Source organism: Antedon bifida, chromosome 10, assembly GCF_963402885.1.
Source record: "Antedon bifida chromosome 10, ecAntBifi1.1, whole genome shotgun sequence".
Classification (NCBI taxonomy): domain Eukaryota; kingdom Metazoa; phylum Echinodermata; class Crinoidea; order Comatulida; family Antedonidae; genus Antedon; species Antedon bifida.
In genome coordinates, this window is record NC_136235.1 from 17,383,409 (window position 1) to 17,400,061 (window position 16,653).

General features: G+C 33.9%; 2 protein-coding genes across 3 annotated transcripts; both read right to left on the reverse strand.

Annotated features, from left to right (window-relative positions):
* Positions 1-1,577: 1,577 nt before the first annotated feature.
* LOC144853727 (monocarboxylate transporter 2-like) lies at positions 1,578-8,762 on the reverse strand. Of its 2 annotated transcripts, XM_078711521.1 has the most exons (7): positions 8,718-8,762; positions 7,272-7,512; positions 4,479-4,775; positions 3,567-3,865; positions 2,859-3,084; positions 2,383-2,526; positions 1,578-1,849 (listed from the first exon to the last, which is right to left on the reverse strand). In XM_078711521.1, exons 2-7 carry the CDS (start codon positions 7,399-7,401, stop codon positions 1,629-1,631), a joined length of 1,317 nt encoding a protein of 438 aa, XP_078567647.1. In that variant the 5' UTR covers positions 7,402-7,512; positions 8,718-8,762; the 3' UTR covers positions 1,578-1,628. The 2 variants fall into 2 exon arrangements, with proteins under 2 accessions (XP_078567647.1, XP_078567645.1); XM_078711519.1 differs by lacking the exon at positions 8,718-8,762 and having other exon boundaries at positions 7,272-7,562.
* A 204-nt stretch (positions 8,763-8,966) lies between these two features.
* Positions 8,967-15,695, reverse strand: LOC144853726 (uncharacterized). The gene is made up of 4 exons (XM_078711518.1): positions 15,611-15,695; positions 12,657-13,223; positions 12,228-12,321; positions 8,967-11,833 (listed from the first exon to the last, which is right to left on the reverse strand). The coding sequence occupies exons 1-4, from the start codon at positions 15,615-15,617 to the stop codon at positions 11,182-11,184; spliced, it is 1,320 nt and encodes a 439-aa protein (XP_078567644.1). The 5' UTR covers positions 15,618-15,695; the 3' UTR covers positions 8,967-11,181.
* Positions 15,696-16,653: the final 958 nt, after the last annotated feature.

Consider the following 16,653-nt stretch of genomic DNA (forward strand, 5'->3'; position numbering starts at 1 on the left):
TTTGTTTGTTTGTTTGTTTTATTCGGTACTCAGTACAACAAAAATACCAGGATAAACTGATCGAGTGTAAAAATCATATTATTATGTACACAATATTTGTATTAAAACGCTCCATTGTGTAGTCTGAAATGCATGGCCTATTATGCCCAGTTGAATAAAGCAGTGACTTTTGTACATCATTGAATGAAAGACAACGGCAAGTTCAATAAAGCTATTAGGCCTATGAACAAACACTGTCCTAAAAAATCAATTCTCTCCCCACCTTTTACACACAATTGATTGTTGATTGGTTTACAAATAATGACTATCACAACCATAATGTAAAAGAACCAATAAATGAAATAATTTGGAAAAACATAAAATAACACACTACGGTAAAACACTTTATGACTGTATATACTTTTATCAAGCCGGCCGGGATCTTGACACTTCGTGACATCTACAACGCTGATAATACTCCGGTCTCTCCTAAACAAATTTTAGATAAAACTAACCACCCTAAAACCGTGATTACGCTTTTCACAATCCATAGTAACACCCCAAAAAATCGCTATCTTGGTAGTACAAGTTGACCGACCCCCTAGTCTATTATTGTATCTGCACGACAAATGTTCTCCAAAACTTTTTAGAGAACATCATCCTTTCAAAAATGTATTCAACACCAAAATGTCAAAATTATTGGGAAAAGTACGAATTGTGTTTTCAACTGGGATAAAATATGGCAAAGAATATCAGACTGCACCTGAGGCTCAATTAAATGTACTGTCATGGAAAATAATACACAATATTTATCCAACAAATGCATATCTGTTCAAAATAGGCAAGTCAAACGACAAGAAATGCAATGGGTGTAAAATAAAGTCAGTGACATAAATTACATGTTTTACTCCCTGTAAACTGACATTTCCAATATGGGAAAAGGTAGAATTAATTATCCTCTCTTACTTACAATTAAATATTACGATAACAGACTTAATCTTTGGGTTCGAATGCAAAAATAAAACCCATATGAAATCCATGAATAACATTATAGCTATTTGTACTGTGAACTCGCAGAATAGGCCTAATCAATAGAATTTTTAAAAGAAACTACCAGCAATTTTTTTTCTGATCAATAATGGTTAAGACAATTCTGTAGTGCTTACTCCAATAACCGGAGTACTGCCTAGTTGAAATAATGATCTACGACCAACGATCAAGATTTAGAATGTATATGAAAAATGTTAATGTGTGCGTATTGACAAAATTTGACCAAAATATAATCACACAAAACAATCTCGCACATAGAATAGAAACAGTAGTAGTTAAAAAAACCAGGACTAAATCGACTGCTGTCGTTCTGTTTGAGAGAGTTTACTCACATAAATTGTAAAGGCCCTTATAGGCCGTGTTCTCATTTCTAAAAAACAAGTAAACCGTATATAGGCCTAGTCGAAGATGACATGAATAAACATGATCATGCTCTGTATTTTAAAAATATTATTGTTATTTTCTGTGTCACTAATTTTGAGCAATTGTATGTCAACATGAATTTCCTTCTTTTGGACAAATAAAATAAAATGAACTATGAAAAACTATGAAAATCAAGTGTAGTACTTTATTATTAAAAAAAAAATAATCACTTTGATTTATATTACAGTAACTCGTGATACCACTTCTTTTGAGTATTCTTTTGATTCTTCTCGGTTTACTATTATTTGATTGTATTGACAATTTTCGTTCGAATTTCCTCTTATCATATTCTTGTTCAAATGTACTGCAGCGAATAAAAAAAATGATGAACATGCGTAGAGTCCGCAACAAATGAAGAAGGCACTATTGTAGGATCCTGTGATGTCATACACATTGTCTGCAAAATAAATATATAATACAATGTTATTGTAAAAGGTGAAGTATTAATATCGTCATCATCATCGCCGTATCACCACCAATCCACTGTGAAGTGTGAGAGCGCGCGTGAAGAGCGAAATTCAGTGAATAAAATTGTTTTGTGCGATTATGTTGGGTAGTCGCTGCAAAAAAGAATGATAATGAACTGTATTGTCAAATATGAGACGCCAAGTGCCCTCTTTAAACCATTCATTACGACAATATTTCGCTAGCAGTGCAATCCAAAGATTATAGCGCAGTTATTACAAACATAAGTTGAAAAATTGCCATAGCCTATTTAGGCCTAGTGTATTTTGACGATTCAATGCGCGGCCGTTCAATTGAATTTCGGTACACAATAATATTGTCGTAATGCGTCTTTGTTCCTTATATTTTTCTTCATAATAGAAGAAAATAAACATGTGCTGGATGATGACTGCTGTTTTCTGCATGGGAGCATACTATGTATGACTAATAATTACTTTCAATCAATTCCTCCTTTGAAAATCTTACCTGTGATATAGGGTGTTGACAAAGCACACATTCCAAATACTAGATATACTAGACCAACACTCTCGACGCTTGAATGTACTGGAGCAATCTCAATAGGAGCTGAAGCAATCAACACAAAGATAATGCCACGAGAAACACTAAACACTGATGTAAAAAAAGTAATAAAAAAGATGAAAAAATAGCTCAATCAATAACGTTACCAGTACCATTTCTATGACCTTTAAGATAAATCGAACACAAGCAATTGATAATTGTAGGCCTGTCTACACTGTCACAATTGTTTAGAAGTACAACTGGAAATTAAGCTTCAAAACATCGTTAAAATAAATAATATGAATATATTATTATTATTAGATTGGCGCATAATTAATTGACGTTATTGAATAATTTATGTTTTTTCAGCAGATAAAATTGCGTATGGCGTTTATGCAATGATAAGAAAATTCTGCAATTAGGTTAAATAAAAACATATTTACCAATTAGTATAACCATAATGAAGGTGGCGTTAACTGCGTATGGCAGTGACAGCATTGACGATGCTGACACAATGTGACCAATAGCGTACAGTGACGTAATGGAGATCGGCAACCAGTGCGATAATAATGACACAGATACTCTGGCAACTAAGTCACCAGCACCCATTGTGCTTAATATTAGTGACGTTTGTGTTCCGCTCAATCCTGATTCTGTCAAAAAACTACCCTGAGAAATCAAACAAGTGAGTTTATTATTTTAGGTGGGCATGTGCGGTCATGTTTTTGTTTCTCACAAACATTTTCCCCCGGCCCACTTCCCCTCTGACATTTTTTTCCCGGACCATTTTCCCTCGACTTTGGGCATTTGTCCTTAGACCACTTCCCTGGACCACTGCCCTGGACCATTTCCCTGGAGATTACACAACATCTACACTCAGCAGACAACACCTACATTCCCAGGACATAACATCGTCCTAGACATACCTCGCCCGCATACCGTACCCCACCACCACCAACAACAAAGCTTCGTCTTTGCTGCTTAATAACGAGAGACTATCGTGCCCTGGCAAAAAACTATTGGTACTGTTGTATATTGGGCTTCGTCAGCAAAATATTAGAACCATTACATGATTGGTACAAGGTATTGCTAAGTAAAGAAGTCACCATGTGACAATATCACATAACTCATTTCTAGGAAACTATACTTACTATGCTGACAAAAGAAAAAGTCGTTGCTATTCCACTCATTGCGTATGAACATACCAGACAAAGAAAAGCGGGTATTCTAACCATTTCAATATACTTCTGAAATAATGACATGTTTCTTCTTGTCTTATTTTCTTGTTTTTGCGTTACTATATCACGAGGAGTAACATTGTCTTTTTTCTCTCTGAATAATGACATGCATGGAATACATACTATTGCGAATACTCCCGATAGAATGCGTAATGATATACGCCACTGGAATGTTGTGTAAAGCCACTCAAGACACGGCGATAACAAAACCCCTGTAATATAGAAAATAAACATTCATAAACATTCGTAACACAAACTTAAAAACAAAAATCTGTAGTGCGCTTGGTTGATTGACAGCGAGCGACATCATTTTTCAGCTGAGGTCCACTCAGCCACTTTTGCATTTTAGTACACGAATAGAACAAACATGGTCATATCTTAACTCAACATAATACAATCGGAAGGGATGTTTAGACAAGGAGATACACAGATGTCCACATACAGTTAGGATAGTTAATGATCCCTAAATAGCTACATTGATACGAATTAATGGTATTCATAACATATTTAAAATCATTTTATATTTCCCTTTAATTTTTAACTCTTTTTAAACATTGTCTGTCTTTGTATTGTGATTTTAAAGTTTTTTTGTCAGTTTTGTAATGTCTTTTGTGAATGTCTTTAATCTATTGCTCTAAAAAAACAGGACCATATGTAAAACAGGTGCAATATCTATACCTGCTATGTTTTTTATCCTGCCTAAATATGTTTTTAAATAAATAAATAAGTGGCATTGTTCAAATAAAACACTACGTATTTAGTAAAAATGTATGGAGTTCGAAGTATTATTTACTCAGACAAAATGCTTTTGAAAATATACTTTACCTATGCTTGAAGCTGTCATTGTTATACCAATACACCTTGTCGTTTTGATACCTTTGTAATATTTTACTATCATGTCAATCGTCACCAAGTGAATAGCATTGCATCCAAAACCATACAGCACTCCATACGTCAAACATAGCGTCCATATTTCTTGTACAAACGATGATGTTAGGAGACCGACACAACATAGTGTTATGCCTAGAAATCCGGCTGGCCGGTCTCCAAATCGCTGAAATATCCACGTTACACCTAATGACGATACGGCGTAGAAAGCAATAGATATTGATCCCGGCAAGGCTAGGTTAAAAAAAAGAAGAGAGAAAAAAAAGATTGTTTTTAATGCAAATGATGTTTTTTTTATAGAAAAACTGAGGAAGATTGGGGGAACTGAAGAAGATTGGACAAAAATGAAGAAGATTGTGGAAAAATGAAGATTGTGGAAAGAGGAATGGAAATCTAAAGAGGAATGGAAAAACTTAAGAGGAATGGAAAAACTTAAGAGGAATCGAAAAACTAAAGAGGAAAGGAAAAACTAAAGAGGAAAGGAAAAACTAAAGACGAATGGAAAAGTAAAGAGGAATTGAAAAAATAAAGAGGAATGGAAAAAATAAAGAGGAATGGAAAAACTAAAAAGGAATTGAAAAACTAAAGAGGATTTGAAAAACTAAAGAGGAATTGAAAAACTAAAGAGGAATTGAAAAACTAAAGAGGAATTGAAAAACTAAAAAGGAATGGAAAAACTAAAGAGGATTTGAAAAACTAAAGAGGAATTGAAAAACTAAAAGAGGAATGGAAAAAAAACCAAAGAGGAATTGAAACACTAAGAGGAATGTAAAAATTAAAGAGGAATGGAACAAGGCCAACAGCCATTAAGTCGCGTGCTACAATGCATAGTGATACCGGACCGACAGACCGACAGACAGACCGACAGACCGACAGACAGACCGACCGACCGACCGACATAGTGAACTATAGAGTCGCGTCCACGCGACTAAAAACTAAAAAGGAATGGAAAAACTAAGGAGGTATGAAAAAAACCTAAAGAAGACTGGAAAATCTAAAGAGGAATGGAAATCTTAAAAAATTTTTCTCTGTGATTTGTGGATATTTAAATAAAAAATAAATAAATAAAAAAGAAAAGCATATGAAGCGTTTTTTCCAAATAAGTACACGAAACTGCAAATTCCAGGCCACCTTCTCCCACATTTTTTTGTTTTGTTTTGCTAAAGTACTATTTTGTTTTATTATGTTTAGAACCAAACAAACCATTTTACAGGCCACGGTACAGAATGTGTGTGATGTTGTTTTATTATGATACCCTTTGTACAACATATCGAACTTGGTAATGCTCAACAAGAGACGCGTCTGTATTGTATACAAAGTCGTTTGGTCTGTCACGTCGTTCCACTAAATTAATGTGTAATAGTTAATGTAATGAGTATATTACAAGTGGTTGTGGCTAGACTCCATAACAAAAACAAACATTAATAGTAATTGCGTATACCTAATCACTAGATGTAGGATGAACGTGACTTATCACATTGGTATAATCTCAGTGTATATTTACTGTTGAAAGGATAAATAACATGAACTCACCTTTCCACGAGTTGATTGAATTTAAATGACCTATTGTGTATTAAATGCGATATGGCATTGTGTAACATACAAGTGTGTGAGCATGTGAATGTGTTGACTTTCCTGTCAACACATATTAGACCTGTGCATATTATAAGTCATTTTTTTATGGAAATTATTATGTATTATCTCTCGAATGTGTTTATGTAATGTAGAATTTGGCAGTCTCTGGCAATATATATATTTTTATCCTCTTTATTTTTTCTATTTTTTTCTTATTTGCTAATATTTTTCTAGTTATCCATGTTTATTCTCCTGAGTATTTTTTTAAAACTGAGTGTATGTCAGCTTTTCCTGTTTTGAGTCATTATCGCTAAATTTAAAAATATTAAATTATTGTATAGTATAAATACTTAATTACACATACAGAAAATACACGATTTACACATAATGTTAATTAGTATTACTAAACATTGTGCTATTACTATCTGGAAACAATAAAAATTCCATCATTAAAAGAATAGTACAGTAAATTGTCATGGTTCTCACTAGGACGCAACGCAAGGACGTAATTTAATCAATCACTCAAACTGGCTTGTGATTGGTCAACTAACTTACGTTGCGGCTACGTAATTTCGTTGGCCTATCTTGCAAAACATTGGTTCATCGTCCCTTGACTATTTATGAATGTCACATATCTAATCGAGATTACATTGTGCGCTTATCTAGTAAGTTGCGTTTTTATCCTGATGATGGAATGGAACTTAAAATAAAATGTATTGCAAAAATCATTTCTTAAGTTGTGTTTTGAAATACGCATACTTTCGAAACCAACCCCAATTCTCCACTTCTTTTACAACAAACATGACATACCAAGTTCCACACTAATGCTTGGAATATTACTACGATTAATGTTTCAGTCGTAGGCCTACTATGCAGTACTGTACGTGCTCGACCAACACACGAATATAAACGACAAATTAGCATACGGTTTTCTACGGAATACCTTTACTATACACCATCCACTCCCCGTCTCCCACTGGCGCCAGCAACTGATGATGCTCGCTCTCCCCTCCCCGAACTTTCTTCATCAATGTTAAGCTTAACCAATCCGTATAATGCAATGATAATCAACCTAGACGCGGTTTGTATCCGTAGATTTTAACATAAATATAACACACGCATATCGCCTAAACAAGTACATAATATTAAGCCTACCTGCTTCTGTAGCTGTTGAATTAAAACTTTCCTTTAATTGAATATGTAGTAGATTGTAACTGTACAGGTAACCGATTATGTTTAAATGAAGTATAAACCCAGCTGAAACAATGAGAACGCCCCAATTCATGCTGTCTGCTACTACGATAGAATGCTCCGTATTAGCATCTCGACAGACTGCCGTATTTCACTTGATTACAATGTAGTAACAATCAGCATTTTCTATCAATTCTGTGATTGGCTGAAATAACACAAAGGCTCTATCAGATGAAAAAGATCGATGCATATTTGTTTATTTTTTGCTACTCGGAGACTGCGGCAATTAACAAACTCATAGACTAATAAATAAAGATGCATACAACATAAGTTCTGGCTTAAATAGTTTAATTAGTAAATGAACATTCGCCCATGTAAAACTGCACATAAAAGTCATAAGCAAATATAAGTTATATAGCAATAATTTTCAAATTCTAAGTAAGCACAACAGGGATGCTCAGAGAAAAATAGCCCTTATTAAGTGTCTAAATATTGGGCGGGAGGGAGGGGAAATTGTCTTCAACTTTACCACACATACAGTACGTAGGTAGACTTTCCATAACGGAAAGGGCTGTATTTGGTAGTCGTGGAAATTATGGGTAACTGAGTTGTGTCACATAAGGTGCCGGGTTGTTTTACTTGTAAAATGTTGTCGTGTTAGGATGGAAATCGGTGATGGAAAAATAAGAAAATTGTCTTCAACTTAATGTGATCGTATCAACAGAGAGGGTGCTTGATCAAAGAGGTCGAAAACCCGCCCTCTCCGTTCTCAAAATAGAATTGTGTTCCCAACCCAATTCTTGATTTTCTATGCCACCGTTATTTTTTTTCTTTAAAAGAATGTTTTCGAGAAGGGTTATTATAATATTATTATTATTAATCATCACCGTATTAAAGCTTCTTGGTTCATAGACAAAACGGAAGTGCAAACGTGCATGAGAATTGTCAAGCGGCAGTTCGAATAGTCCACCGCTTGTAAAAATTGTCAAAGTAATTGCGTTGCGCTTACGTCCGTACGTTGCGTTATAGTGGGAACTATGAGCCTAATGCTTAGAGGACACAACGCAATGACTTACGCTACGAGCGAGTTGACCAATTACAAGCGGCAGTTCGTATAATCCACCGCTTGTGATTGGTCAAATTAATTGTGTTGCGATTACGTCCTTACGTTGCGTCCCAATGCGAACCACAAAAGGACGAGAATGAATAACGGTGGATCTCAAAATTATAATGATATTTAAATTGGTAAGGGTATCCTTCTCACAAAAACAAAATAGCAACATGAACAAGCAAAGGTTACATTGAACAAAGGATAAGAATAATATTAATAGGCCTTAAGGGTAGTGGAGTTATAGCTTGGTGGCTAACGTACTTGCCTTCGAATCCCAAGGTCCGGGGTTCAATCTTGACCTAGTGCCAGCGTTGTAACTCACCACTCTTTCAACTCCACTCCCGCTAAGCCTCAAATGAGACTTATTTTAAAATTAAAGAAACTTATCCATCCCTGTAATTGGCGAGTTTCTCGCAGTTGGATGCGTATGAAAAAATACGTCAATATAAAACTCAACTCAATAAAAACAAAATGAGATGGATTGAAACAATACAAGCGACATACCAGTGGTAAAAACAAAAACTCGACATAAAAAGTGCATTTACTAATTCGATGCAATTAACTTATTTTTATTTGCACATTCAAAATGAATCATATCTTTGAAAGAAGGGTTAACAATGCTGACCCATCAGGATGTAAATCCCCCTTTGGGAATTTAGAGTGCTATCCCTATCCCGTTTTTATCTGAATGTAATAATGTTAACTTGGTATTGAAATAAATCAAATAAAAACAAACTATAAACCTATGCAACAGCATATTACTTATTTTTAGACAACGGAGAATTTTACGCGATTTTACTTATTTTGATCTCCTTTCACACATTGTCTTCTTTTTTTTAATAGTATATAATATATCTGTTCTTTTTGTTCAATGTGTGGAATATAAATAAATGAAACAAACAAACAAACAAACGCAAGCGAGTTGACCAATCGCAAGCGGCAGTTCGAATAATCAACCGCTTGTGATTGGTCAAATTAAGTGTGTTGGACACAACGAGCGTCATGAACTAAGCCCCTTTTAAAAAAAGTGGTGCTTTTTCATTTTGTAATAAACAATACAAATGTTATAAATAAATAAACAATTTATATAATTTTAAAATATTTAATGTAATGAATGTCATAAACCTCTTTTAATTTAGCAGCCATTATGATAATGTTCTTCTGATAATTGTTTTGATATTTTAATTTATTTAAAGCAAACATCTGTACAAAGTAACATTATATTAGTATTTAATAATGGAAGTGGCATGGCAACACTAGACACAAATTAAGTAGGCCTAGGCCTAATCTTAATCCACGAAACGTGTATGCATTTCTACGAGACTACTTTTAATTGAAGCAGAATAGAAGCTTATTTATAATGGATTTGTTCTTAATAATTTAATTATACTTAACACAACCAAACTTACCTTTCTTTAACCTTAAGAATACGTTATATTATACAAAAATGTTATATACCATGTGTAAGTATGTTTATTATGATAATATAGTTTCCATGACGGCAGCGCGTGCGCACGCTGTTCTGAATAAACTACGCACGTCGTCGCCTAATCCTCATATAAATAGCAAATTATCAGAGCCATAAATTATATGTAGTGGCGCTATTTATAATCTTTGTTTATACACGTCACCTATCGAAGTGCAGTTATTATTGCATAAATAATCCTAAACCGAATGAAAGAATGTAGGAGTGAGAAATAAGATGTTATAATCAAAATACTTTTTTTATCTCACTTCTAGTATTAGCATTCACTATTATATACCGGTAGTTTCAGGAATTATTATCGTTAATTAGATAAAAGTATCACTGATAGTGAAAGGAAGAATATATTGGGCGTACCTGCACTAATTATTTGCACTCAATTTATAAATAATTACACTATGCTAATGGTATAACTGTCCCGATTCGAACTTTACTATACTGTATAGGTTATATGTAATCATGCTTTCTCTACAAAAACATTACATTTATACAGAAATTAAATAAGTTTGTACAGTTTTAGGATGTCAATATAATTTGACTTGAAATTACAAAATGCATGATGGTCCAAACTACCAATGGTGAATGATCGTGAGTTGAATGTCTGAGAACTATTTTTATGAGTTTGACGTTCCATTCCAATAAGCGCAAAGTTGAATGGAACAGAGTCAAACTTTCATTCAAAAATAAAAATATCTCCATTAAACGATGAGTAATATACTAACTCAACTGACGATGTTAAAAAACAAAAATGTATAGGTCTTAAAAAGATTTCGTAAGTTCATCATTAACTATATAAATATTGTTATAAATCTGAAACATTCTTTCTGAAAAAATTCGCGTGTGGTAATGCACCGATCTCAAAACAATGGTGGATCGGTGTTTACTACACTTCAATACTGTCCATCAAGTTTGTTTAGAACAACAGTTTATATTACCCGTTTTGTCGACCTGCAGAATCACATGACTACAAAGACTGGATTTGATTGACTGAATTCACAAATCTCAGCAGACTAGTTTTTCTAGAAGTGCATGTTGACCTAACTAGCAGTTTTCTGAAGATGTTCAGCTGATCCATCACTAGCAAACGTTGGGAAATAATTCTTGCCAAACTCTAAAAGTTGCTCATCAAGTTGACAGACTAAAGTAGTTATTGGTAGTGTAGATTAGGTTTAATAATAGGCGCATTATTATTATTATATTGGAATGTTAAGATCCTCTGCCAATCGAGTAAGCCGTCAATAGAATAACAGTTGGAATAGATTCGTTGTTGAAGCGTACATTTATAGTTCTGAAATAGGTTCTGTCGAGTGTGTAGTATTCGCTGCATCAGCATCAGTGGCATCGCTAAGTTCTGCACTTAGGTTTACTTCTCCAGACTTCACATCATCATCACGTTGTATTAGTTTGTCCGTTACCGCACTTGGAGTCGCATCGACAGTCGATGGCTTCATTTCTTCTTCTTGATTGATGCTTTTACTTTCTACGGGTGACTTCTCTAAAGTTTCATCTCCTGCGCTTTTTGTGTTGCCGGTATCAAGCGCTTGTTCTGTTCCGGCATTTTGAACATCAGTAGTATCAGGTTTCTTGTGCTCGCCACCATCATCCACTTCACGTGCTTCTTCTGTTTCTACATTTTTCACATTAGTGTTATCAAGTTTCTTGTGCTCAATATCAACTACTTCGCTTGCTTGTTCTGCCGTTTCGGTACTTTGGACATTAGTGCTATTTAGTTTGGTTTCATCATTCTTTTCTGGTAGCTTTTCTGTATCCACATTGGCAGTATCGATCTGTGGTTTGGTGAAAGACGACATGTTGACGTTGTGACCATCTTCCACATCCCTGTCTTCATGGTTGTTTGTGTCGAATGTTTGAGTAACTCGGTGAGACCAGCGTCTCAGTCTTTCTCCAGAACCTATCATCGTCAATTGCCTTCTACATTATTTGAATAAATTCATAACAATTAGTTTCAATTTAATAATGTAAACATAGAGTATTGTAATTGGTCAAATTGCTTAATTCATCCACACATTTAAAAACACTTCTTTTTTCTGGTAAATATTAACACAATTAAATATTAGGCCTATTTTTATAGACCTAAAATTCCACTATATTTATTTCCAGAAAAATGGTAGAAAGAGAAAAGAAGGCATTAGTTACATTTAAAATCATTAAAATTACTATTTTATAACTTTAATTTAAAATATAATTTCGAGCTTTAGATGTAATTTCTTAAAGCAAAGAGAAAAAATAAACAAGCTAAAATATAAATCAAAACGTAACACTAAACAGCAATAGAAGAAAACATCACACATTTTGAAAAACTTACCCAATATTTCCCTGACGTCCGCATTGGCAAACAAGGCATAGCAACAAGACCAGGATCACGGCTCCAGCACACACAAACACGGGAATTACCCAATCTTGAAGAAACATATTTTAAATTTGTTTGCTTACTTTCCTTATTAGATTGTTTTGAAAGTTAAACCTTTACCATTTTTTTTAATGTTTAACAGAGACAATTTATGTAGCTGAGGTCTCTTTAAATATTTTGGACGTATTGGCTTATTCCTCGCCTCTGGTCAAGGTAGCACTGCCTTTGGTGATTGATAGGACTAGCCAATAGTAAACAGTCCTGGCTTAGTTTCATCCATCACTCAGATAATATTGTAAGGCTACTTGACATTGTCGTTCACGACAGACGTCGGGCATATTAAATGTAAAAAAAATAAATCAATAATCTGACAGGCTAACCCACCTTCTTTGTACCAAAATTGTTCTTCATTTGACCCTTTACTACTTGTTGTGCCCGAACGTGATGTAGATGCTCGTACTGTCTTAGCAGATGTAAATGGTGGTGTTGTTTTAGATGTTGTAGATGCCTGTGTTGTGTCTGTAGGTGTTCTGGATATTTGCGTCATTGTAGAAGATGGTGTTTCAGACGTTTGTGTTGTACTAGCAGACGTTGTCGATGCTTGTGTTGTGCCTGGAGGTGTTTCAGACGTTTGTGTTGTGGCAGAAGATGTCGTTGATGTTTGTGTTGTTTCAACAAGTGCTGTAGAGTTTTCCATCGTGGTAGAAGATGTCATTGATTCTGTATAAGCATTTGTAGACGCTTGTGTTGTGTCAGAATATGATGTAGATACTTGCGTTGAATCTGGAAGTGTCGTATACGTTTGAGTTGTTTTTCCTTTTGTTGTTTCTGCCGTTGTGTTAATAATATCTGTAACAATTATGGTGTTAATCTCTGTCGCTCCATACGCAGTTTTGATATAAAACACAACAAAAAAGAGGGCACCATTCAAAAGTATTTTCTTGAATTGACCTGAGACACAATAGAAAAGAAAAAAGTATTATATTTAATAATATACAAGAAAATCATCTAAATATTGATATTTAAGTGTGGTAATTACTGGGTGGATCTTCGTTTGTTATTTAGTCTTTGCTGTCATCAACAGTTTAATAATTGTCTTGCATTGAGTATACTTTGCCGTAGAAAAATCCGCCACCTTCGTGGAATAATATTAAACTAGGTAGATACCATATATTTTTTGGTTTAAAATCAGGACATTCTGGAAAATTAAACTTAACACTTCATTAAAATATATATATATAGGCATTAATTAAGGTTTTTAAGGTCAAGTGTAGCCTTTATGCAAAATACAAGGAAGTGTAAATGGAAATTACATTTAATAAACGTTTTTTTTTAAATTTTTGTTCACAAGGAAGCAGTGTAATTAAATCAGCCCTGATTGTAACAACAATAGCCAGACAACATACATCTAGTCTGTTCTTCGTCGTGTGTATACTGTAAACTATACATAATTGAGTAAATAGGCGTTCAGATTGGTTTGATTTCCCACGGATAAATTAGATTTTGTTCTGTTTTTGTTTTGTTTTCGAGCTGAGCTTAAACGTTATTATTATTATTATATTAAAAAATAGGACAACAGAATGTAAATTTTATAACAAGTTTCATTATATATTCATTGTAACACATCAGAAAAGTATGCCATAAAGATAACCATAATAATAATGATATTAATGTTTAGATATTAGTTTTTAAAAATAAATAAAGAGGTTGTTTTGTTCTCCTGTGTTATGTGGCATTAGTTGGTGGAGAAGAAAAATGTATGTGGTGATAATTCAACAATACTAAGCAAAATAGAGAATCTTTAAATCAAGGAAAGTGTATAGTAAAGTTGATGACGTCATGATGCATTTGATGTATGTAGTTCAGTATTTTATTTAATATAGAATTGGGGATAGAATAGAGGATTTAAACTTTGTATTAATGGTATGATATTAAAGGTTAGAATTATAATATATGATGAGAAAAAAACAGAAAATAGTGAAAAAATGTATGTGGTGATAATTCAACAATACTAAGCAAAATAGAGAATCTTTAAATCAAGGAAAGTGTATAGTAAAGTTGATGACGTCATGTTGCATTTGATGTATGTAGTTCAGTATTTTATTTAATATAGAATTGGGGATAGAATAGAGGATTTAAACTTTGTATTAATGGTATGATATTAAAGGTTAGAATTATAATATATGATGAGAAAAAAACAGAAAATAGTGAAAAAAGGTAGAAAATGTTTAGAAATTATGTAATGAAACATTGAATGAAAAAAAGGTGGTGGTGAACCACGAAAGATAAAAAAAAAAGTTGATGACGTCTATTTCAGGATTTGGCCCACTCCCATTTTTCGGTAAGTGTCTAAATAAATTCTTCCTTCATTTTCATGTTGCTTACATTATTTGTATCAATTGATCTACTACAGTATCACACCCTTCCGGTTCTATTTCCTCAAGTTATGTCTGCGCTATTGAATTAATAATTGTATTATGCGAACGAATTAAACATTATACCAATTAATTAGTATCATTTCCACCACTGATAACATTATTGGAGGGTCTATTATCATCAAATGCAATTTATTTAATAATGTTTAGTCCCCGTACCTTCTATTTCAAAATCACGGATCCGCCACTGAAACTAACCAAAAACTAAATTTATGAGATTGCCAAACATTAGATTATTTCACAAAACTGAGAAAGTACCTAGAAAGTACATGTCATGCCCTTCCAATTGTATGTACCATACGTGAATGTATCTAGCTACCAGACAAGGTAGGGTTTCGCTGTCGACGAGGAGGAAACATTCTCCTTATTATGGCCGACGTGTCCAGGCGTGTGAACCCACCCTTTGCTTTACTAGAGATCATTTTTGGAAAATGTGAACTGTTGTTCTATCGCTAAAAACGTTTTTTGTTTTTTTTTGGTCTCCATTAGTAGTAGGCCTGATATAAAACGTAATGAGGCTAACATCAGATGATTTGGGCCACATTGAGACGAAAAAAGTATAGTATTGTATTGACACTGTTTAAGCCATGGATACCGACTTAGGCCTATATACCGAATTATAACAGAAACATTTTACTTAGTTTAGGTATGACGCATTAAGGCCAATTTACACAGATGAGCGGTAACGTTAAACGGAATACTGCGTAGCTTGTCCCACATAGAATATGTATCTATCCTGAGCGGGAACCTCACGTCCGCTCCGCGTTGTTTGTAAATGGTCATAAGGAATAACATAGAGTCTATATTTGTATTACCGTTACCGCTCGTCTGTGTAAATTGGCCTTTAAACGAACAATAGCACACTTTATCAATTAAATATACAAATTAGAAACAATATCTTACCTTCCATTGTAGCTCACGTTCATCTATCAATTAAAATGGTTAAACACTTTATACAAGACTGGTATGTCGGACGACTCTGTCTATCGCAACGTTAGATAATAAATGAAAAGGAAGTTATTCAACATATTCGATGCTACCTTTTATCCTGAATATTAAACAGTGTTTTTATTTCCCGGTTGAATATACAGTCTGTGAATAAAGTTATTGTAAGTTACAACAATTGCCTTTGTTGTGTCATACCTGGTTCCTATTTTTAATGAATGACGAGTGACAGGAAATTTTAGGCCCTGTATATAATAGATCTTGACTTCCGTAATCCCAAAAAATAAATGTATAAATAAATCGGTGGATACATTTATTTTAACCTGCAACCATCATGTTAGTATAAAGAAATAATTGTTGTTAAAATGACTAGTATATTAGTGATGGAAACAACACGCTAATATCGTCATCCTGGCTTTATGTCATTGCCCTCAGTTGCTTTACTAATACATGTTACCGTACAGTACTATATATTATATATTACGTCTTCTTACCGTCAGCATAAGAGCATCATAATTAAACACAATTGGTTAGTTCTCATTGTCAGTGGCGTAACGGCTATGAGCACTCACTGGCTAAACCCAGGGGCCCCAGAGCTTAAGGGGCCCAGAGTATGAGTAGCCCAATGCAACTACCCAGGGTTGGAGCACAACCAGGAGTGCTAAACCTGGGGACTTTGTGCCCTACGTTACGCTCATTGGTGGCTATAAAAACAAAGGTGAATTCATTTATATCTGATTTTCATCATTTTTGGATTATCGTATGTTCTTACATGTGCGATATTGCAACAGATTACTGAACTGTCGATCAATACAAACTTAACTATACTGTATGTAGACACAATATACATTGATCACAATGCGTTAGTTGTATTCCCAATACAATATGACTATTAGGGAATTTCCCATTGTTAAATCTTTTATAAAGAATTAAATACAATTCTATAGGTTAACGGTTTCAAGCGAACTTTAAAAAAACATAAAATGCAAGTGTTGCGATTC